Source organism: Ursus arctos, unplaced genomic scaffold, assembly GCF_023065955.2.
Source record: "Ursus arctos isolate Adak ecotype North America unplaced genomic scaffold, UrsArc2.0 scaffold_26, whole genome shotgun sequence".
Classification (NCBI taxonomy): Eukaryota; Metazoa; Chordata; class Mammalia; order Carnivora; family Ursidae; genus Ursus; species Ursus arctos.
Window position 1 is genome coordinate 29,691,080 of NW_026622941.1, and position 24,537 is coordinate 29,715,616.

The 24,537-nt window shown below is 36.5% G+C and overlaps 1 protein-coding gene across 1 annotated transcript in view; it reads right to left on the reverse strand.

Annotated features, from left to right (window-relative positions):
• Positions 1–1,392: 1,392 nt before the first annotated feature.
• The window catches only part of SYT10 (synaptotagmin 10), a 54,409-nt gene continuing 31,264 nt past the window's right edge, over positions 1,393–24,537 (reverse strand). The window contains exons 4-7 of the mRNA XM_026502118.4: positions 9,903–10,023; positions 6,839–7,010; positions 4,395–4,524; positions 1,393–1,623 (exon numbers count right to left, since the gene is read on the reverse strand). Of these exons, the coding sequence (XP_026357903.2) occupies positions 1,552–1,623; positions 4,395–4,524; positions 6,839–7,010; positions 9,903–10,023 (495 nt within the window). The 3' untranslated portion in view covers positions 1,393–1,551. The remainder of the gene's footprint in view (positions 1,624–4,394; positions 4,525–6,838; positions 7,011–9,902; positions 10,024–24,537) is intronic.

Consider the following 24,537-nt stretch of genomic DNA (forward strand, 5'->3'; position numbering starts at 1 on the left):
TTACATCTTAATTAGCAGTAATGCCATCGTATTTTTCACGCTTTTAATTTTTTAATATTTAGAAATAAGAGATTTTACTAAAATCAAAATTTTATAACTGCTGATAAAATTTTCTCATTCTGATGAATATGTTTTCATATTCTAAGTACAGATTTTCTTGTCTTTTTTTTTTTTTTTTGGTGTTTTTAACCTCCTATCTTGGGGTAATCTTGAAATATGCACTATCCATAGTATATATCTCAAAAAATAAGATTGGGGTCATTCAACATGTATACCTTCTGATAGGGCCTATAAGTGAGACAATAAAAAGTTGACCTGATTTAAAAGAAAGTCCTGTCATGTAAAAACATTTGCATAGTTTTTACAACTCCTGGCCTGATCCTTGATCCTTTTATGAAAGGACTATGGGTCTGGGCCTTTAGAATTATTTTTATTTTTATTAAATGTGGAAGTTATGTTATTTATGGTATATTTATATAATTTTCTGAAAAATAAGTCATCCCTTCCTTAGGAAAATACCCAATTCTAGTGATTAGTTTCTGATTCAGTTTAAAAGTCACCATTACTATGTACAATCTGATTGACAATGAGCACAGACATTTATTGTACCTTTGGCGTCTGTTAGTATGTTCTATCAGAAATATAGGATCTACGTGATAGTTTCATGTCACAAAATATACATGTCACAGTACTTGAGAACCTTACAAACACTTAAAAAATGAACAATTTCTGATTCAGTTCATTTAGGAATACTAATGCTACATTTGAGATAAGAGTATTAGAATTTTTAAAGTATCACTTAAACAGTTCAACAGATGTTCGAACTAATGTAACATTAAGACAGTATAAAATGGTAGCCCAAATGGTTCAACCTCCATTTTCCAGCTACTAAATATTACTTCTTAAATTTAATTCAAAATTGTTCTTTAAACTATAGCGTTATCTGTATGCTTTAAAGAACAAGCTTGAGAGACAAAGTTTTGAGTTTAGCAGAGCCAAACCTCACTAAGGACGTAATTTGCCGAGACTAAAAGAATATATTATCAGATAAGTAACATTAATTTGATTGCGCAAGGATTTAATGCTATGTAAGTTCAAAATTTCCATTAAAGTTTATATGGAATCATCTGTACAACTAGAGATTAACATTGTTGTAACAAAATAAAAACCATACATACATGACATGTGCTACTTTATACAATAGCAGCATAAACTATATTTAATTTTAGATAAATACAGATTGTTTTAAAAGAATGTATTTCTTTACTTATGCAAAGAATTGCAACTTACGAAAACACTCTTTGTGCTAATAGGCATATGACATGAAGAATAAAATGCCTTATGCAAGTAAAGACTATTTGTATTCAAGTAAAATATATCAAGATGGCTAAAGTTAATGAACAGACAAAAAGAAGTAAATTAAAAATTATATGTCGTTTGTTCATTTTCAAGATATGTTTTAAATGAGGAAATCAAACCTTCCATTCTTTTTCTGATCTGATGAGCACAGGGTCCTGGGTCCTTATTATAATGGTCTTTATTTTGGAGGCATTATGGTGTGGAAGGTGGTTTGGGAGATGGACAGGATCCTTGACTATCAAAACTGGTTGCTCGGCCAGGTAACTGAAAGACAATAATTTCATAATGCATGATCTAGTGCAAAAAAATAATAAAGTGGGTAGTTGCTGCTACCTCTTAATAGTGCATATTCAACATGATATGCAAGTCTCTGAAGAGAAGATATACATAATTCCCCCTGCCCTCTAGAACTCACCTTCTTGGGCAGCACGGGCACAGACACCTCATGGACATGTAGGCAGAGTATGGTACAACATGGCACGCGGAGCGACACTGTACACACAACTAGTCATGACCGCAGACTCATTTCACATTCTATGATAGGCTTTCAGTTCTTACTGTCAAATAATTAATGCTTTGTGGAAGTTGGGGGTGACTGCTAGGTAAGAGCAAGAAGGCTCAAGGCACAAGAGACTGCATTGCACTTGCTCTAAGGCAGGAGGTGATTTTTACAGGGGCAACTAATGAGACAAGAGGGACTGACTTTGGGAGCCATGAGTGTTGAAGAATAATTTCTCATGGTCCCTAAATATTATGTGTATTTAAAAAGTTCAGTTACAATAGCATAAACTTGTGACTAGGTAGAAGTAACCAGATTTTCTAAATGATGCTTTAGTCTCTGTCCCACCAACTTACCCAGTTCTCACATAATTGTTCCCTTCTCATTTTAATCCCTTCTCTGGCAATAAAACATATAATTATACACTCACCACTTTCCCAAAATGCAAAATCCAGCCAGTTCTTAGGTCTCTAGTCCATATGTTCTGTTTGACCAATGAATGTAGGTGCAGGAGTTGGAAAAAAGGAGCTACTTGCTGGAGAAAGTACATTTACATAGTCTTTTAGTCCCATTTGTCCTTTGATATTCAGCTGCTAGAAAAATATCTGAGATCTTCTTCTGATGCCCATATTGTAGCGTGTTCTTCCTGTATGTCCTACAATGACTGAAAAGTGTTCACATGTCCTGAGACACAAACATATGCCTATTCCAGAGCTCCCCTTCACCAGATAAATGTATAGCTGCTTATGAAACAGTCATATGTAATTATAATATACCTTGGGTCATACCACCCCTGTCTTTTCATTAGTAAAAAGTTCTTGCTCACATTGTCTCTTTTCTCCTTACATAATTCCTATGAAGTCTGTAGGGGCATGCGTTTCTATTTTCATTAAATATGGAGAAATCCAGCTGTAGACAGAACAAGTGAACTGCTCAGGATTAGACAGCCAGAGAAACAGGAGTAGATCCCACATCACTTTTCAGTGTGGTTCTCTGCCCACCAAACTTTACTCTCATGTCTAGATTCTTAGAATTAATATTCGCTTTTCAAACTTTAAATGAAAGCAAGATGAGAAGCAGGAAAAGGATAGTGATTGTATAATAAGAAGTAGACTATACTTTATACTTTAGACAATACACACTGTTGACATGAAACCCAACTTTCCCAAGACTTGCTGAATATACCTGTTTGTACTTCGGAAGCACTCCAGGGGAAAGTGCTGTGTCAATGTGCATTTATGTTTGTGTGTGTGTGTCTTTTATGATTTACATTAAATGAAGTGAGATAAAGATTCAGAACATCCATATATATAAGCAGATATCTTATGCATGAGAACAGCTCACCTCTGTTGCCTGAGCATGCAGTGTTCATACAGTGTTCATCAAATTTTCCCTATAATGTCCTGGGTACACAGCCAAGGTCACATTTTTGCGACTAAGCTGGAAAGAACCTGGGCCCACTAAATTAACATTTAGTTAATTACACTGTGCTGCCTCTTTCATTTAACCCAGTGCTTAATGCCAGAACAAGAAGCAGAACATGAGCAGATGGCACTGTATTTTTCACTTACTATGTGGCTATCACAACTATTCTTTTAATCGAATTGCATGATTTCCATCATCTACCCCACATCCTTTTGTCAACCTGCATTCTCTCTTGGTCAGGTCACATAAGACTTACTTTGTGACTCTTCAAGAGTCCCCAGCAATCATCTTTGGGAAGGAAGATCATTCCAGCTAGCAACATTCGGTGTATCAAGTAGACTGACAACTAACTTAAAGGCTAAAAGTCCTGATAGAAACTGGTGTTGTTACTTCTGGTTAATATAACTATTAATAGTAGTTGTAATCAGAGCTAACATTATGTCAAACTGTGTGCTAAGCACTTAAAATTTGGCATTTTATTTAGTTTTACTCGTTGAGTTTGCTATTATTACAAACTAACAGCAGAAGTGTAGAGAGGTTATAGGAACTTGCCCAGAGTTCTCCAATACGTAGTCACACAGCAGAGCCAGGCTTTGAACTCAGGCAAGCTGATGCCTCAATATTTTAAAAATCTGTGAGCACTTTTACTTACTGCCTGGAGTATTGGGAGATATACCTGTCCCTTTACATAGAAGAGGTGTATTAGAAGAGAGTACTTCTATTTAGGGATTCTAGGGAAGTTTAGATGAGGTGCCCGTTTCCACAAAAGAGAAGTAGCAAAATTCAGTTTCCAGTTAGTGATACCTTTACTTTATTGCTCTATCACTCACTGATAGAAGTTTTCAGGCTATGTAACGAAAATGACAGACTTGCAATTTTTATGAGCTTACTGTCCAAAGGAATATCAAACCCAGACATTTTAGTGGTTTCTAAAATCCTACAAGGCACACAGAACTTTGAATACTGGATGAAAGAGTATGTGGGATGGAAGTAAGAGCAATGTTTAAAAAAATAGTTGAATATATAAAATGACAGACGCATGTTAGCAGATAAATAATATTTCAGCAAAAGAGATAAAAAACAGAGTAGATGCCAGCAAACCACAGCATACCTCCAGCAAGGGGTGCCAGTGTGTTATTGGTTTTCGGTGATAGGCCAGCATTTCATTCCAGTGGTCTCGCCCAAGACCTTCAGCGTCCAGTCCTGTTCTACACACTCCTATGACCTCATTGTGTCCTACCCTATGATTCAGAGAATAACACACTTTCATTCCAACATTCAAAGATAAGTGGAGTTTTGCACATCTTAGCAGAATTTTAAAATATGATTTCAACACTAGATTTTATGATAGGTTCTAAATGATTCTGCAGATTAAACTACTTTAGGTCAAATTAAAAATCTTAAGTAGACAAAATTTCCTACACAAGATTGGCATTCAACTATGAGTTTGTAAAAGGATACAAACCATTTTAGTTCTCTGTAACTTGAGCACATTTTACAATAAAATAGAATGAGAAATGCCAGCTGTTCCTTACCTATATTGTTGAATTTCCTTTTTAGAAGCAGTACTATTAACTTTAAGTGCTATAAATCAGATCTTGTTTTTTTCCACAGGGCTTAATGTTTTATAATGATGCTTAGATTTCTTACCAAGAGCTCAATACCGACTTTCTTGTATAAATGGCCATATTTAATTGACTCTACGTGATATGTCAGCATATGTCATATGTCACTGCTTGTACCACAATTAAACAAGGCAGGGCAATCTTCAGTACTATGGATTTGATTTATTACTGCACAACACCAGAGCATACTGCACAACTTTCCTATTTCCTATTCCTGTCCTGTTTTCACAACAACAAATCAAAACAACGATACTTAATATTTTTGAGAGCTTGTTATGTGCCAGACACTGTTATAAGTAATGTAAATGTACTGAATCACTTAATTCTCACACCATGACCATGAGGATCATTATCATCATCTCGTTTTGCAGATAAAGAAACTAAACACCCAGAAGTTAAGGAACCCACCTCTACACAGTAAGAGGCAGAGGTAGGATCTGAATCAGACCGTTGACTCAAGCGTGCACGTGCTAAGTTGCTACTCAAGAATGGAATGTAGTTTAAAGGCATTTCTGTAGGGTTCTTCCGACAGACGTCTCTAAGGAGACTTTCGAGATGATTTTAGGACCTTTCATTACTTTCTGTCATTGATGTAGATATGAATGTTTAGTATCATGCTTCTTCCATATGGAGTTTCCCAAACAAGCATATTTTTAGGAATAATTTTTTAAATCTTTCTGTTTTATATATTGTCAAGATCCATTTCCCTGAAATTGTCTGCATGACAAAGGCTCTGTTGTATCTACCTGCAATCACTGTGAAAAATCAATAGGAATACCTTTTTGGAAAGCAGAATAAGAGTTTCTGATGAAAACACTGCAACATTTTTAGAGTTTGAAATTTTAACTAATTCAAGATTTTTCTCTCTCTAAATAGTGACAATTTTTTTCTAAACTGTGATATAAACTAATTGTAAATAAATGGTATAAATCATTTTACTTTTTAGTGCTTCATTTTCTAGCTCTGAGCCAGAGGATAACATATTAATTTCTCTAGGTTATAGGGTTCAGGTTACTATAAAATGGAGCACTCCTTTTGAGTACATTAGAACAAAATAAACATAGTAGGACACTGTCTATATGCTGATAATTTTGTAGGTTAAACATATAGTATTCCTTTCCAAATGTTTATAAAAAGTAAAATAATACAAAGAAATATATAGCAAGGGCCAAATAAGTAGTGGGACAAGAGTTCAGAGGAAGAAGAGGTTGGTTAGCTGAGAAAGACACAGAAGGGGTCACTTGAGCAGGGCTGTGAAGCCTGGGTGGGATGAGATACACAGAGCAGGGTGGCATTTCAGACAAGGCAAGAGTGGGAGAGTAAAGCTGGAGCTGAGGCAGTTTATTTTATGAAAGAATTAACTCAAAGTGTGTGAGCTGAAAGAATTACCCACAAAGCACATTTTAAGATTGATGCGAAGGCATCAAGGCTGTATCCCTATGGCCATTATTCACTTTCCACTCTTAATATTCACTGTTAATGGTTCTGTATTATGCTAATGTCTTACATATGGGAAAAGTGACTCCCAAAGAGATTACATAATTTGCCCTTTCACACAGCCAGTTAATGATAGAGCTTGGGTAAGAATTATGATATTCATATTCCAGCCTAGTTGGGAAAACAAACGCCATTGATTGTAGTTTCTGTTTTTATTGTAAAAAGACGTCACAATAGTGCTCTCTGTAATGGGTTCTATATTACTTCTGCACCACTCTTTCACCAGCCCCAGGTGTCCTGTCCTTCAACTTAAGAATTTCTATAGGAAAAAAAAAATTATAACATGGGAAAAATTAATTTTAAATGAATGTTTTTTCCCTCTTCCATTTTAAATTAAAACTGTGGGAGCAGTAAATAACCTGGAATGTTTAATATGTTCTACATATGACTAAAGATGGCTGTTCTTCAGTGAGTGAGAAATACATGTACGTACCTGTCATAATCCATGACCGCAATGGAGAGGCTGACCTGGTCCACGTTCTCTGGAGGGATATCGAAAATAATGGCCTCATTGTACACAGGGTTTAGAGTATTTTTCTTTGTAGTTGTTTTCCTCTTTTTTAATCTTCGACCCTCACACATCAGAGACACTTTGACATAAGGATCTAGGAATGGTAAGGTAATTTAATTAAAATGAACGTTATAGTAAAAAGTATAAATAAAACTGTAGTTAATTGTTACTAAATAAGAAAAGTGGTATACTAAGCCTTTTAGTATTATCGGTTTTAAATTCAAATGACTTATTTAGAGGCAATAACTTACACTTCTTACTTTAAATGTACGAATTTATCTTGAATGAAGCAAAAAAGCATTAACTTTATCTGTTTTTAATACAACAGAAAAAACCTACTAGTCCATCAAGAGCTATAATATGAACTATAGTATGTCTTCTAGTCACAGCTATTTGAGGACACATTTTGTTAAAAGTGATTTCTAGGGAATGTAATCCTAACAAGTAAGTATAATTGCCTTAAAGTTAATTTCCTTCAAAATGATTTAGGATAAGAAGACTAAAATTTGTGAAAGAGTAACATTGTATCTAGTGCGTGCGTGCGTGTGTGTGTGTGTGTGTGTGTGTGTGTGTAAACACAATGAATAGAATTTTCTCAGTTGTCAAAGGTACTAAAATAAGAAGTTTCATTTTACAGTCATGGTGTTGGTGCTTGATAAGGGGCTCAGGCTGAAGAAATGATCACTACAAGTATATTAAATACATTGTGTTTAATTGTATACAGTAAAAAGGCTAATTTTTGGTTTAAAGATGTTCTCAAGGAAGGTTCTTTATATGACATTGTCTATATGATGCCAACTTGAAAGGGAAAAAATTAGTGGGGGTATATTTTTATGGGCCAAGGAAGTCAAATAAATGTTAACAAATTCTGCCCCAGTTGACTGATCTCTATTTTTACTTCTCCCACCTTGAGTAGAAAAACTGTTACAGTATTACAGAAAATTTGCAGTATTATACGAAAGTTTCTAGAAAAGCCTTGCTTTTGTACCTTTTCACAAGAAGGAGGCATGGCTTTGGGAGGGGGTGTTGGCACTGGGGTGAGAATGCTAGCTGTTAAAACAATCAGTGTCTGCTCTACGTTCATTTATTTCCCTCCCTTTATTCTGGTGGACCTCCACCAGTAGCACCACCACGTTTTTCTCCCTCTTTCCACCAATGTAGCAGTAAGTCTCATTTCCTTGGAATAAGCCAAAATCATGGCAGTATACATTTACTTGGATTTATGCCTTTTAAGCTCTAGAAAGATGCATCTGTATATTTCACAAGCATTTCCATCAAGAAGCAAAAATATATTTTCTGGCTAGATACAGGGTATGTAAAGGAAAGCAAAGTAAAATGGCAATGTTCAATGGCTGTTTCCCACTTACTTCTCAATTTTTTAATAATAGGAAGTATGTTCTAAGGCAGAAACTCTCTTCTGTGATACTCTTTTGTGTATAAGGCCCCAGGCCGAGACCTCTTATTAACAATGGGAACAAAACATGCTTTATCCTCTGCCACCCCCATCATGTTTCTGACGACATTTGTCCACTAGTGACAAGGATAATTTACTGGTTCTTTAGTTGATTCACAAACCTCTTGTGAGAATTAATGAGGTGGTGTTCTCAGAGCATGCACTCCTCTGATGAAAAGCTTCATATAAACAAAAAGTAATCTTGCACTTAATTACAACTTTGGTGCTGTCTGCTTGCCTCAAAGTTTGATCTCTTTTGATATATGGTGGAAAGAGTAGGATAAACAATAATTTGCAGAGTACACTGTTTAAATGCTTCAACATTTACTGACCCAAGACTTTTTCACCAAAATAAATGTGGAATTTTCTTTCTTTCTAGCTTTATATATCAATGATGTATTGCAAATTTTAAAAAATGAAAGAATTATTCACAAAATAGTTCAAAAATGAGGATGATAGAGAACAACATATAATGAAAAGTCTCCCTCCCATCTGTTCCCATACCTCTCTCTCCACCCCTTAGTTTTCCTGTGTCACACTGGTATTTCTTTTTGCAAACATTAACAACATAAATATATATTGTAACACACCCCATTCTTACATAGAAAGAGCACGATAACCATATTTATTTTTGCACCTCACTTGTTTTTTTTTTTTTTTATTCACTTAGTATACCTTGGAGCTCTTTCCACACTAGAACTTAGAGTTCCCTCATGCTTTTTGTAATGCAAATTTAGTTTATTCTTTGTTCTGAAGAACCACAAAGTTATAGATTCCTTTCCCCATGTCATCCTTTCCTGTATCTCCACTACCATTTCTTATTTAATTCGACAAATGCTTACTGACCTCCCTCCTCTGTCCTGATCATTTTTTCTTCTACAGACCTGTGCCAGAGTTTAAGTGAATACATAACCCTGATATAAATGAAGGGGTAAAGAGCATGACGTGGCTTTATCTTTTCATCAAAATTAGCACAGAAAGAGGATTTTCCTCCTAGAACATTTTTAAGAAACTTCAAGAAGCATTCCTTTACTTTATTATTTCTTTCAGTCCCTACACTTGCCCAAATTTTTATTTTGAAAGGTGGTAAGAATGGAAATGCAAATAATGGTCTTGGAAACTTGTTATTTCTCTGCAGATCAGGTGAGGGAGATAAATTCAGTCTACATGTGTTTTCATACTTGTTGGGTAATGCAAGCTTGAGGTCAAGAATCTTTATAAGCAACTGACTAGTTAGAAGTAGGGCAGTGACTGGCAAATTATGAATTTTTGAGAACTAAATCACTAGAGAAAGAAATAAAAACCCAAGTTCATAGTCAAATCTATTTGATAAATTTGAAAAAAGTTTTGTAATGATAATGTAAATACAAGAGGTGATTTGGTGTACGTTGTTTGGTAATCTCTTTTTCCACTTTTATAATACCCCACTATAGACAAATGAACTCAATAATTCAATAGCCATACATAATTTTGGATACATGAAATATTTTATTTGGAACGTACCCTGGACCTACTAGCCAAATGTGTACATACCTGATGAGCCAGTGATATCCATAGCCTTCAGATTTCTGCACTTGATGACCGTCAATGTCATACGTCCGGCAGTTGGCAAATAACAAAGGGAGAACATGATTTCACCCAGATCTATACTTTCCTAGAAAGGCAATTGGTAATGTTAGCAATTTCAAATACCAGACAGTGAAAACAAGATATAATTGAAGAGGCTAAGTGAAAAATCACTTCAATAGAATATTTGAATGTCATTCTAAATTGTTTTATTAAGGACACAGATAATGCAAGAAAGTTCTAAACAGAGTAAGAAAAGAGAGTATATTCCAGCTGCTCATTTGACATCTCCACTTGTGTTTTTAGCAGGAATCTCAAACTTAATATAGTCAAAACCAGACTGCTGATTCCACTCATTCCCATTCATCTTCTGAAACCGATTCTTCTGTCAATCTTTCCAAAACCCAGCAAAGGATGTCCTCATTCACCCAGAGACTGGAGCCAGAACCCAGCAGTCACTTCTATTCTACTCTTGCCCTCGCCCCTACACATTTAATCCATGTGTTGTCTATGCTGTCTACAAAATAGATCCCAAATTAGTGACTTCCTTTTCAGCTCTATGAATACCATTCAAGGCAATATCACTTCTTCTCAGGATTATGAGTCTCTAAAATTGATCTATCTCAGAAGCAGTCAAAGTGATCACTTATGAAATGCAAATCAAGTTATTTCACTCTCCTGCTTAAACCAATCTAAGGGCTCACAATTATATGGGAATAAAATTCAAACTCCTGGCATATTAGCGGGGTAACTATAAATCTTGGTATATCTGAGAAATCCTGGGTTTATACCTGTTGTACTGGTGTAATTAGTAAGAACATCCCCTTCAATTCTTAAGTGTGTCTTTGGTTTGGACAGTACATCACAAGGTCACACATGTAAGGGCCTGTGTGATCAGGACCCTAGCTGTCTTTCTAATTTTATTTCTTGCCTTTCTTCTCAACTTACTCTGATACAGATCAAAAGCCCCCTTTTTTTTCTTTCTGTTATTCAAGCAAATGCAGTTTGTTCCTGCTTTTGCCTGGTGCATTTTCTTTTTTTCTAATATATTTTTCCATGGATGACTCCTTCTCACTATGCAGGACTCCTCTCAAATAGCATCTCCTCCGTGAGACCTTACCCTTCCTTCCTGTGGTCACCTACTCAACAGATCCTTCACATTTTTTTTCATAGCACTTATAATCATCAGAACTTATCTTTTAAATTTGTTTTTTGTTTCCCCAATTCCCATATGTGAGGTCTAAGACAGCAGAGTTCTTATCTTTTTACTGCTACATCCTACCGAAGTGCCTGGTACATAGCTAGTTCTCAGTGCATCTCTTTGAAGGAATGAAAAGATTATTAGTTCAAATGGATAAAAACTGACCCGCTCTGTATCAAATATGAATTTGAACTATCCACAGTACCCTGATATAGATTTCCTCTCCATAGCTATATAGATGGTGGACAAACAAAAATGAGTGCGAACAATGTATATTTAGGATGCTTCTCAAAGAGCTGTTTATAGGATTTAATCAAATCATTCCTGGTAAGACAATATGTGGGAGATTCAATCTGGCAGGAAATAAGTTGCTATGCACCCAGGGCCGTAGAACTAGGTTCCTAAAAATTCTTCATGACAAACTATTAACATTTGTTGGACTTATTCTTACAGCTTAGGTTCTGATTTATGTAATTCCTATTTCTTTATTCATGGTCTAGAAGTAGTAGGTCCTGCTAATTAAGAGCATAAACTTTAGAGTCAGTTAAACTTGTGTTTGACTTCCGTCTTCTACTTCCTAGCTGTGAGATCCTAGGAAATTTAATTAAGCTTGAATCTCTGAAACTTCATTTTCAAATTGAAGAAAATACTCAACCATGGTTTTAATCATTAAATGAGATAATGTAAATAAAGTTCAAGGCATTTGACACAGTGTCTGGCATATGGTAAAGGATGCTGTTTTATTCATGGCTGTATTGCCGTCACATGGAGCAGTACCTTACACAGAATTAGGTGCTAAGTACTAGATAAATGAAAAAAAATTAAGGAAAGCAGTTACTGTTTTTAAAGAACTTTAGTTAAAAAATGTTTTAAAACAAAGATATATCCAACTGGGTCTCTTCTGGGCTGTTGGATTGCTGCAAATCCAAAATAGTGAGCAAGATCCAATGGGAGAGGCCTGAGAAGAAACAGAAATTTCTGAGTACAACTTCCTACTAAGGATTCATTCTTTTCCCCACCAAGCAGTTACTGAGTATTATTTGCTAGGTGTGCTGGTAGGTACCATACATATCAAGATAGATGTGGCATGATTGTGTCCTTGAAAATCTCAGCTGAGAAGGAAAAAAGGTTATAAAGGGCTAAAAAAATAAGTCTGGATCCTATTTTATCTGATGATTCTCTTTCTGTTTCTCTGTCTCTTTTTCTAGTGTTTCTTTAGGCTGAGTCAATGTAGTTTCTCCGAAGTTTTCTGTCTGGCAGCCACCACCCTTCCCTTTCTCTCATTGTGTATTTCTCCTCCAGGAACTATCAATAAAAGCAGGCATATTTTGTCACCCAGCTGGTGAAAAAATTAAGGGACCCCTTTATGAATGTAGAGAGCAGGTATTAAGTTCCACCAAGAAATATGGTGGGGATAGCAATGGAGAAGCTAGGGAGGAAATAGGGGACATGATCTCAGAGATGAAATGCTTAGAGTCTGAGAGGGAATGTACCACATACAAACAGACAAAAGTACACAGACAGAGATATCTAAAGAGACTAACAAATAAAACATATTTATGTGTGTGATTGATATGGTTTTACTTTTACACATGACACAATCTGTGGAAATAATTTTTCTACTTCTCTAGATATACCACATGCTTCCTTGTTGGAACAAAGAAAGTTCATCATATTTGGTTCCCATCTCTCAAAGGTCCTTTCTATCCAGCTGCAACACGATTTTGACTATCTGTTATGAACAGGTATTGGTAAACATGAAGAGGTTAAACTGAGGAGCTGACCAAAGTAGTAGCCTAAATAAATTGAAAGCAAAGAGCATTACTAAGAAACATTCCCAGGCAGCTCTGTATGACAGGCTAGCTGGCTTTTTGCCTACTGTTGTAGTAAGAAACCTCCTTGAATATTTAAACTTCATGAGGTCAGGAGTTTTAATGAAACTGGAATGAACTGGATGGTAAAGATTAAGGTACAGTATGTGTGCATAATAACTGCACAAAAGTTAGATTCTTCATTAGACTAGATTTTTCCTTCAGGAAGTATGAATGTGAAAGAACTGAAATTACATACACACTGAAAAGGGCAGAATACTCTCTAAGGTAAATACCAATATTCTGTAACTTTTTAAATCTAGAAGCAATCTAAGAGATAATTATGAGAAATGAACTTAATGAAGGTAAATGGCTGTATAACCTTTAAAAAGGTCCTGTAACAAATGTAACAGCAGAACTCCAGATTTTGGCTATAGTCCCGTGAGCTAGTGTGCACTAATTCTTGGTAACCCTACTGAGTCTGGCCCTGTGTTGATGGCCCAGCTCCAGGGAGCAGGTTGAGTTTTAATTGCCACCTCTTCTCAGCCCTTTTAGATCACTGCATTTTATAAGGCCATACTCAGTCCCAACAGTCTGAACCCCCTCCTGCACAGCAAAGAACCAGAAAATAAATGGAAAGGTCTGTGAACATACAGCATAAATGTAACAAAGTTATATAGTGAAATTCTCTGAAATAAGGAGACTACCTCATTTCTTATTCATTTACTATTTACTTATTCATTTACCCATTTACTGTTATTTTAGAGAAAATTCTAATAAGAATATTTACTTGGTCTATCTGCCTACAGCAGGTCAAAACTCACACGTGGAATGTGGAGATGGGGAACTAACAGTAGTCTGTCTGCTGAAGGCAGCAATAAATGATAGCTGGAGAGACACTACTCATACAAGAAAGAAGCAAATGTTTGAAAAAGGATAACAATCTGGAATCATTTTGTATCAAGGGGAACTGACACTAAAAGTGCCTCACTAACTTAAAAACAGCATTTTATTATAGGTTTTAACAGTAATTAATTCAGAATGGTGGCTTTTGAGTCATTAAGCTTAGAAAATATATTCTATATGTTCTGTTAAAGAAAGTAGAGAGGTATACACTATTTTTTGGAATTCTTTTTATCCCAAATCTTTAAAGTGTTTGAACTGGTAATTTTGGGTTTTAGTTTCTTAAAATGAGAAAGGCTTTGAGTTTCTGAAAAGTTGATTTATGGACAACCTCATTTATTTCAATTCTACATCTACATGAACTTCCCATTTTAACCTTTGAAACACCATTTTTATCTTTGGGCAAATAATCATTTGAAACCCTGCTTTAAGTCTAGCATATAGTGCTCCATAAAATCTCTTTCAAGTACGAAGACCATTCTCATACACACTAATGTATTTGGTGGAACAGTCACAGTGACAGTCTTCTGACTGGACACTTGGAAGAAGGGCTTGTGAAAAAGGCTAACACGGTGGCCAGGGCAGGGACTGTACATTTGATTTCTTCATCCTGGTTCCACAGACATGGAGCTGGGTAGATAAAGATCATTTTCTAATAACCGGCAATAGTTAACCTCATAAACCTAGTCACAGTTATAAAGATTTTCCCATGTACCCTCTCTCCAAGATAAAAATAAGTCATTGGAAAGATAAGTTGATAGACAAGTAGTTGCACTGCACATCCTATTTTCAGCACTGAGCTAATAGTAAGATCAGACTATAGCAACTGAGTACAGAGATGGAGAGGAAGCAGATTCAAGGCTTGATAACTACAGCATGTTCTAACCAAGGGAAGCACCCCTGGAGGAAACAGCACATTAAGGTTTGAGAGCCTAAAGAAACTCAATGGGATTAGCAGAGAAGAAGAGGAATAATGTATGTGAGTATGAGGATTAATACTTACAAATAAGAATGGGCAGTTTATGTTGAGAAATAAGGAGTCTGGTGACATGCTGGAGGAGGTTTTAGCCTCTCTGTAGTTTATTCTGTGACTCCTATGGGTAATAGGGATCTGAAGGTGTTGGTAATATGAAAGAGTGGGAGCTTGGCAGAATGAAAAGGGCACATAGGTTCCCAGATCAGAAAAGCCAGAGTTAAAATCCTACATCTCCCACATACTTGTTGGTAATGAAAATAATATTTGGAAAACACTATTTTGTTTTGAGTAGGCTAGATTCGGATGAAAAAAGGAGAAGGGTGGGGCACCTAGGTGACGCAGTTGTTTGAGCGTCAGACTCTTGGTTTCAGCTCAGGTCGTGATCTCAGTGTCCTTAGATGGAGCCCCTCATTGGGCTCTGTCCTCAGCACAGAGTCTGCTTAAGCCTCTCTCTACCTCTGCCCAACCCCAACTCTTTCTCTCTCTCAAATAAATAAATAAATCTTAGAAAAGGGGGGGGGAGAGGGGCCGTTAAAGTAAACAGGTGTGTGGAAGTGTTGGCTGAAGAAAAGTTTGAATTCAGAGATATAGTAGAAAGTAAGAATCATTAAGACATTGAAAAAAAAACCTTTAAACAACTGGTTGTCATGGTGATAGCAGTTATCACATCCACTTAGCACCCTAAATGCTGCCTGCCTTCCACATTTCCTGGTTGGTAAGAAAACGGATGGGTTTCCTCACACTGTTAAACGATGTGTTACTAGATCAAATGAGCATCTTCATTAAATTACTAGCCTTTCATTCGCCTGCTCGCAAAATGAAGCTACAGTGCAGTGCAGCCCCTGAGTGGGTCTACTGCATTCAAACTCCTATAAAATATTTATTTCTCTCTGACCCACATCATCCGTCCACCTGAGAAAATCATGGAGTTTAACCTTGGGCAATCCACTTAACCTCACCTGACCTCAGTTTCTTTGGTATAACATGACGGTGTTCAAAAAGATGAACTAATTTATTTTCCAGCTCTAAAATTTTGTGATTTTAAGCACTGGTAAAATGAGTACTAAATAGTATATACAGTTCAAGCACGTTCAGGAATGTATGCATAGGCCCTTTTAGCCCTTGTTTGCTATAGACCCAACGGAGCCTTATTAGGAAGACCACAAAGGACCAACTGGTGCTAATAACTCAAGTTCAAGTTCAAGAACAAGGTCAAGGTTGATCTGGTTGGGGATACATGGGGAAAGACCATACTGGATAATGAACATACCTAATTCTTTCTATGAAATCTAGGACTTTAGAGGTGAGTGACTTTTAATCTGAACTTTGAAGAATGACTAAAGGTAAAGAGAATTAAAAACAGAGGAAACAGCATATAAAGAGGTTTGAGAGAGATGCAGAGTGAAGGGTCCAACCATGACCAAAAGGTAAACAGAGACCGCTGGCTCTGGCAATGACATAGGATAATTTAAAATGGCAACACACTGGCCTTATTCTAAATTGACCCCTCCTTGAGCACCTGGGTGACTCAGTTAAGCATCTGCCTTCTGCTCAGGTCATGATCTTGAGGTCCTGAGATTGAGCCCCACATCAGGCCCCCTGCTCAGTGGGGAGTCTGCTTCTCCCTCTCCCTCTGACCCTCCACCCTGCTCATGCTCTCTTTCTCTCTCTCTTAAATTAAAAAAAATAAATGACCCCTCCCCAGGAATACTTAGATCAGCCCTGATTTTTTTTTTAAAGATTTTATTTATTTATTTGATGGACAGAGAGACAGCCAGCGAGAGAGGGAACACAAGCAGGGGGAGTGGGAGAGGAAGCAGGCTCCCAGCGGAGGAGCCTGGTGTGGGGCTCGATCCCAGAATGGCAGGATCACGCCCTGAGCCAAAGGCAGGTGCTTAACGACTAAGCCACCCAGGTGCCCCTAAACCCTGATATTTTTTTAATTTTTTTTTAAGATTTATTTATTTATTTATTTGACAGAGACAGCCAGCGAGAGAGGGAACACAAGCAGGGGGAGTGGGAGAGGAAGAAGCAGGCTACTAGCGGAGGAGCCTGCTGTGGGGCTCGATCCCGAAACGCCAGGATCACGCCCTGAGCCGAAGGCAGATGCTTAACGACTGCGCCATCCAGGCGCCCCGCAACCCTGATTTTTATTGCAGTCAGGATGAGATCCATTTTCATGGTTAATAACAATTACCTGGAAGGGTTGCATTTAAATTACAAAGGGATGATATACAAAGCTAATGTATGTTATGGGCCCAGTATGTCATACAGTAGATATTGAACAAAAATAATATTTTTTTGTTTACAACAATTTTTCTAGGGTCAATGACTGTTACAAGGTTGATTTCAATAAAAAAAATGTATTGAATGAATAAATCATAAAAGCACCAGGCCAGGTCATGTCTTCAGTGGCAGCAGGGACATCTGTTTGAAGGACTGAAGGCTACTCAATAACCAGAGAACAAGTGAACAAAGACACTGTTTTATGGGTGTGTGGGCTCTGAGTGGAGCCTCCTGGAACTGTGCAAGGACATGTCTACATATGGTAGACCTGGAAGTATACTAGTCGTAATAGTTTTGAGCCATCTAAAGATTCACTAAAGGTTTGGGGACCTTACGTTAGAGGATACTTATCTATTGGTTTTTACTAAACTTTGTGTCTTCAGAGATCCCTCTACTCTAGTGTGATCTGGAATTAGGTTTGCTGTAATTCTACAGTGCTTTGGGATTTCAGAATCAAATGTATCCTTAAGGTGTGTAAATTGCATTTTTTTCTTGCACATCTGGGCATTTCCACCAAACAAGCAGTCTGGTGACTCTGGGAGGCAAAGAAGGAGGAGGAAGCTGTTTGATAGAATATAATTAGGAAATGTAATTAACATTAAAACCTCCAGTTTCTAGCCCATTTCCTTCCTTTTCTTTCAAAGAACCACAATTTTCGCACAACATTTCCTCCCGCCCTTCCTCCTTCTTCTAGTGATTGTTATTAAACCAGATTTCACCATGGTCAACGAGGTGGGGGAAGGAACAGGCAAAGGAGGGTTCTGTCACTACACCTAGTTAGACTCCTGGATTTTACATAACATTTTCATTATTGATTCTTTCCCACCATCTCCATTTGAAGACAGAGAAAATGCTCAACGGGTGTCCTTTAGCAGGACCTGCTTGTATTTCTGCAGGAAGGAAAGAACACACTTTCTAATAAGTGTATAATATTAAGTGTTGTGCTTGGCCATGGCACAAAGTCCAGGTGAAACTTTGCTGAAGTCAGGGCAGAAAGGGGGCAGAGAACATGGCAGTGTTGGAGATGTGATGATTACAAACCCCACTGAGCATTAAGTAATTAATAGTCACAACCCAGAACTACCATTGCCAGCAATACTATTTAATAGTGCTGTGTTTCTGCTCCGTGGGAGAACCATTTTCTGCTCCCAATCCCAGTGGGAAATAACTGCCTGCCAAATGGTTTAGCTTTTATCCTTTGCAACACAGCCTCAGACTTAGCCACTAGGAGGGACAAAATGCTGAAGCTGTAGAGAAGAGCTGAAGTCTTGAAAGAGTCTTTCACAGATTTAACAAATCAACTTTCATAACTACTGGTGTAATGAGCAGTGGGGACAGATCATGCTCTAAAACATCCAGAAGAGTGCCTGGTAAATAGGAGAACTAAACAGAGTTAGTGGAATTGATGGATTTAAGATCCCTGTTCTGTAAGTGGGCAGAGCAGGTAACTAACCTCTATTATAAAAATGTTCTTTTTAAAAAAGATTTATTTATTTATTTTGAGAGAGAGAGTTGGGGGAGGGGCAGAGGGAGAGAATCCTTCAAGCCGACTCCCTGCTGAGTGTGGAGCCCTGTGGGGGCTGGATCTCACAACCCATGAGATCACTACCTGAGCCTAAACCAAGAGCTGGACACTTAAAGGACAGAGCCACTCACGCACCCCTACAAAAAGTTCTTTTATCCATTATTTTCTCTGGATGGCCAATATATCATACTGCTACTGTATACATAACTAGACTGTAAGTTAAATATTTGCAGCCTATTCGCTTTGATGAAAGCCTGATTAGGCATAATTTTCTGCTTCTGGTTATCGGCTCTTTAGTAGGCTGGTATTTGGTAACTCCCTGTACTTGTAAAGCATCCCTTTACTTACCATGGGGTGTGGGATTGTGCATGGAGCATTCGAAAGTGTAAAAGCACTCCAAAGACATGAATAACATTGATATTCAGTCAGTAAGATCTCTGGTTTAGTGAATTAAATTTATAGAAAGACTGAATGCGATATAAGCCATGGCATAGTCTCTTGTAACATTGTCTTATTTTATTCAAGTTCAAGATTGAAGGAAAGAATCAAGAAAAAGTATCTCATTCATTTTTTTTTAAATGAAGGCGATTCATTTAGGAAATTTAATTATTAGGGTAAGAAATTTAAAACATGTAACACACTGGGATATTAGCAATTAAGTAGATAAAAATAGCTGTGTGCAGGAGTATATAGCATGTTGGTGATAAATGACACTTGGCAAATTTTACAAGAAGTTCACATTTATTATTTCATTTTATTTTCAAAATATTCCTATGGGTTTGATATTATTATAAACCTTTTTTTGTGGATGAGGAAACAAGTTAAAAAATGTGAAACAACTTACCCAAAGGAATGGACCCAGAAGGGAGCAGAGCCAGGTTTCCAATGAAACTACACTCACTTCAGTTCCTGTAGATTTCTGCTTCCCTCTGTGACTTTCCCCAGCAGAAACAGTGCTTCAAATTTTACTAGCCAGGACAACAAACTTTAAATAGTTTTCATGGCCTTAGATTTCAAAGCTAGCAGATGAAGTGCTATATTTCTTTGAAAAAATTCTTTAGAAATTAGAAAATCAGTGACCTGATTTATAGGAAACTTTAATGCAGTCTTTTAGAAAGAAGGAGGAGAATATTTTGAACATGACATTTAAAAGTCAACAGCATATTCCCTTCACTATATAAGAGCAGGTTAATAATAATTAAACTAGTTAAGTGCAAGAAAGGAACAACCTTAACTCATGATACCTTTAGAACTATACTGAATTCCTAAAACTTGCAACAGAGGCAGGCATGTTGCTAGCACGTCATGGAGCTGAAGAGTTTCTCCTTATCTCCTGCAACTTCTAAACATTAAAGTACAGCAGGACACAAATGATAAAATTCAATAATACCTTAAATACAGATTTTTTGCTAATTACATCAGAGAGGAAAAATTGCCTAGAAATTTCCTGAAATAACATTGATTCCAAAGGTTCCTTTAAATAAGGCCAAGAGTCATTATTTAGTTCTCTATGCATTTTTACAAGTTGTTAACAAGATAGATTTAATAGGATTATACATTTTAAAGGCCTTAAACACATATTTTTGTCATAAGTATATTAAAAATTTCTTTAATTCAAATTATGTAAGTATTTTGAGATTTCAACCCTGTAAGCCAAAAGTTGAACTTCCATGTTAAAAAAAATTCAGTTCTTTTTATTTCTTTTTAGTATATTCCAAACATGGTAACACTCCAACATAATTCAAGACAAGGAACACTGAATTAAGAGTTAAAGATTTAAAATTTAGTTCTGGATCTTCTGTTAATCAGCTGGGTGAGCCTAAATGATTTTTTTTAGAACACCCCAAGCCTTCATTTTCTAAACTATAAAATTAAAGGATTACACTTGAACTGTCTAGCAATTCTAAAATAATATGACCACATGATCTAGACATGACTGTTGTCAAAATCCTACTCCAAATATACTCTAGAATTTTAAAATTAATATGAAAAGACTTCTGACCTATTACAAGTCTCATGCACTTTACTCCGAGCAAAAGATCACAGGTCAATATTTAAGATGTATTGATTTTATTTGTATACAATTCTCCCAACTTAGGTATTTTATTAGAAAGCTAAAAGTAACAAGTTGGAGAGGTAAGGAATGCAGGAAGCATGTATACTTATAATGAGATGAAACAGTGTAATAGAAGAGCTCTGGACAGAAATAAAAATCTGCTTAAATTTATTATAACTAATGGCCATAAAGATCACTACTATTAAGAAAAGGTTAAATTATTCAGTACATCTTACTTAAAAAACAGGGACATGCATAGTGTTTTTTATGAGTGTTTCTATTTTAAATTTTTAAAGTAAGAAATTGGGCACATAAATATGTTTTAAAACCTGTAATATTAACATAGAATTTTCCAGATGACTCTAAATACATGATGTATTATTCCTGTCTGAAATCTTGATTTTTAAGAGCCAGGAATTCTGACTTTTTCAATTGTGATGAAATGTGAAATTCCATTTTAAGGAGTTCTTTGAAATTCTCTGTGTATAAAGATCAGAGGATTTTAGCATGGCCATGGTTCTTTCTCACTTTCTGTGGTTGAAGGCCTTGTCTTACTATCAAAGGACTAAAGGTAATGAACACACAGACTATCTCAGACACATGGCAAAGTCCAAGAAGGTTATAAGAAATTAAACTATAATCAGTAATTCTTTGTTGTTGTTGTTGTTGTTGCCCTTTAGGTTATCAGTCAGGGATCTAGGAGGAAACAGATGGCAAACACAAACTAGACTAATTCCAGAGGGCTTGATGAATGTACTATCCAGAGATGTGAGCAGAGGTAGGAAAACCACAAAGGAGGGTACAGCACCGGGCACTGGTAACAGGGGAGGCTGTGATGACCCCTAGGTCTGAAAGGGTAGGGGGACAGCTACCTGGACTCAGAAGGAAAAAGCGGTGAAAAGAAAAGGCTGCTTTGAGAGGAACCGTGCCCTCAGGAGAAGGACACAGCCAGCCTGAGGCAATCTCTCAGAGAAGGACGAGAGAATCCAAATCCAAATGACATCTCCTGCTGCCCTAACATCTCTTGCCAAAACCCAGAGAATAGTGTCTGTGGCTTAACAGGCCAGCACCCCGAGGTACCAAACAGCATGGAAGATGGTAGCGAGTGAACCTGAAGGGACACACGGAGCACATCTAGCATCTTTAGCTCCTGAAGGTTTATAAGATGCACATACTAAGCACGTGTACAGGTGGGTAAAGGAACAAAGAGGAGAAGCGTTCGGTGTAAAAGGAAGAGTCAGGTTAGACTGCAGATGAGGGGCATGCAATGTGACATTATGAGTATATACTTCATAAAAAAATTATATACTCACTGAATCACAGTACACAGTAACAAAAAAGATTTAAATAAACTCTTACACAAAACTTTCCACCCTACATAGAAAAGCATACCACCCAAAACTATCTCCTACCATAATAATAGGACATAACTGTTTTTTAGCACCAAGATCTTTATTCCTGTTTAATATGTAAGCTACATCAACAACAACCAAAACCATATTCTGATGATAGCATTCTGTAAGACTCCTGGGCAGCTAACATACAGTAAGCACTGACAAATGCCTGGCTCTGCTAAGCATTTATCTTATTTACTCTATTCAACAAACTAGGATTTGCCTTCTCATAATCCCTGTTTTACAGATAAGGGAATTAAGGTTTAGAGAGATTTTGTAATGTGCTCAAAGCCACAGAGACAAGTGACACAGCAGGGATGCAAAGCTTTTTAGTTTGTCCCAAAGCCTAAGATCTTCAGTGATCAGGCTACAGGGCCAGATAGCCAGATAGGGAGAGGGTAATGGGGTAAGTAGGGATGAGGGGAGGCAGAGGAGAAGGGCAGAGAGGGAGAGACCCAAGGGTGACAGGAAAGTTAGATGGCATTATAATCTTTACAAGTCAAGCAAGGTAGGAATTGAAGTTGGAAATTATGTGAATGCAGTGAATTTAGGCCAAAAAAAAAAATCATTTTGCTTTTTGAACAACCCCAAACACTATGACTAAAATATGGTCAGCTACCAATTTTTGACTGGTATTTTTTCAATGATTCAAAATATCTTACTGTGCTTACCCAGCAATTCTCTATTTATTTAAAAAGTGTAGCACCAGTGCTGAATTAAGACTAAAACTGGTGACATCAATTTAAGTTTTAGATATGCATTAACTTTTTTTGTTTCGTGAAACAAAATTCTGTAACCAATATTATAGGAATCTACTGCTTAAACTGATAATAAAAGGCTAATATAATTGTTGTGGGCTATTTTAAAGCTAATTTGCCTACAGTCTTTCATGTGAAATGCAAAGGCAGTCAAAACAGAACACTGAAGCCTTGTTCTCTAAATGTACATAGATGAGATTTAACTTTCAAAATTATATAAAAAACTATGCTGATTTATTGAATACCAAATATTCATGAGACAAAGTTCCTTTTCTTTTTTTCCCCCTTTTCCCCCATTTGCCCATTACTCCACTCCCCTCCTCTCTGGCAACTACCAGTTTGGTGTTTTTATGGGTCTGTTCCTGCTTTTTATAGTCTATGATAGACTCTATTATTTTGAGCTTAATTTTAATTTGATTTTATATTGCAACATAGGTACTTGCTATAAATTCTTGCAAGATGACTGAAAGAACTTGTAGATACTAAGTTTGTAGAATTTATTTGCATCATTTGAGTTAATAGTCAATTAGGGGTGGCCCATTAGCAGATGTGATATCTGTGACACTCCAAGGTCAGGTTTAGTGCAGGGATGAAAGAGAACATTAGGAATGCGTAAGAAGGAGCAGGTCAGTGTTCACTGACCCCATTTGCAGGCCTAGGACTGTGATATTGCTTGCTGCACCCCGAAGGTTGAGCTAGACGGCCCCTGACCAAAAGTTTACTCTCTACTGCCTTGCCTTCCACCACACTTTTTTCTTTAGAATGAAGTTGGAATTTTGCCACTCTTTAAAATGCTATTGGATAACAAATTATTCCAGAGTTAACAAATTTTAAAAGAGAATTGATAGCTAAATGCAAAAAACCAAACCAAAACAAAATAAAAAACAGTATTATTTTGATCCTGGAATACATCCGGGATGATCACGGGAAAAATTAAAAATATATCATGAGAAACAAGAAAACAAATAAAAAAAAATTTTTAAAAACATTTAAAGATATTTTGGTACTGGATATTAAAAGGCATTACTTCAAACTCAAGCTCAGCTAGTACATTCAGTATTCTGGTTGGTACAACGAACAAAATAGTTCCTTTGTATTTGGCATGTCAAGGTCTACTTTCTCAAACTTGATAGATCCTTAGTTAAAAGATAATAGATTCAAGTACTTTAAAGCTGTAAACCAGGTCAATGTGGTTATGTGCATACACTCTTTTTTCCTGTGAGAGTTCTTAAGTGTCTAGAACATCACTGGTGCTGAAAAAATGTTCATTGATTAGATGAGTACATAAATATGTAAAATAGAGTTAGTTCTATTCAAAAAAAGAAAAGCTTTTCTTTAGCTAACTATACTTTCAATGGCTTCTTGAGTGTGCATGAGATCACTACATTCAAATACTTAAAATACATTAGTCTTTGTAACAAGTGACTTCTTGAAAAAAGTTAATTAAAAATTTGAAAAATATACTTACGTAGCTTAAAAAGAAATGTATATAAAGCAATATGTTGCAAATCATTCCTTTTCTATGTTCATCTAGTTTCTACCATTTTTGCCAATAGGTAACTACTACTGTTAGATTCGTGTGTGTCCTTAAATAGATATAACCAAATATGAATATATATTTCTTTCTCATTACAAAAATAGTGGCATAGGGTACACAGTCTTCTTCAATGTGATTTTTCCCTATGTTGGGAG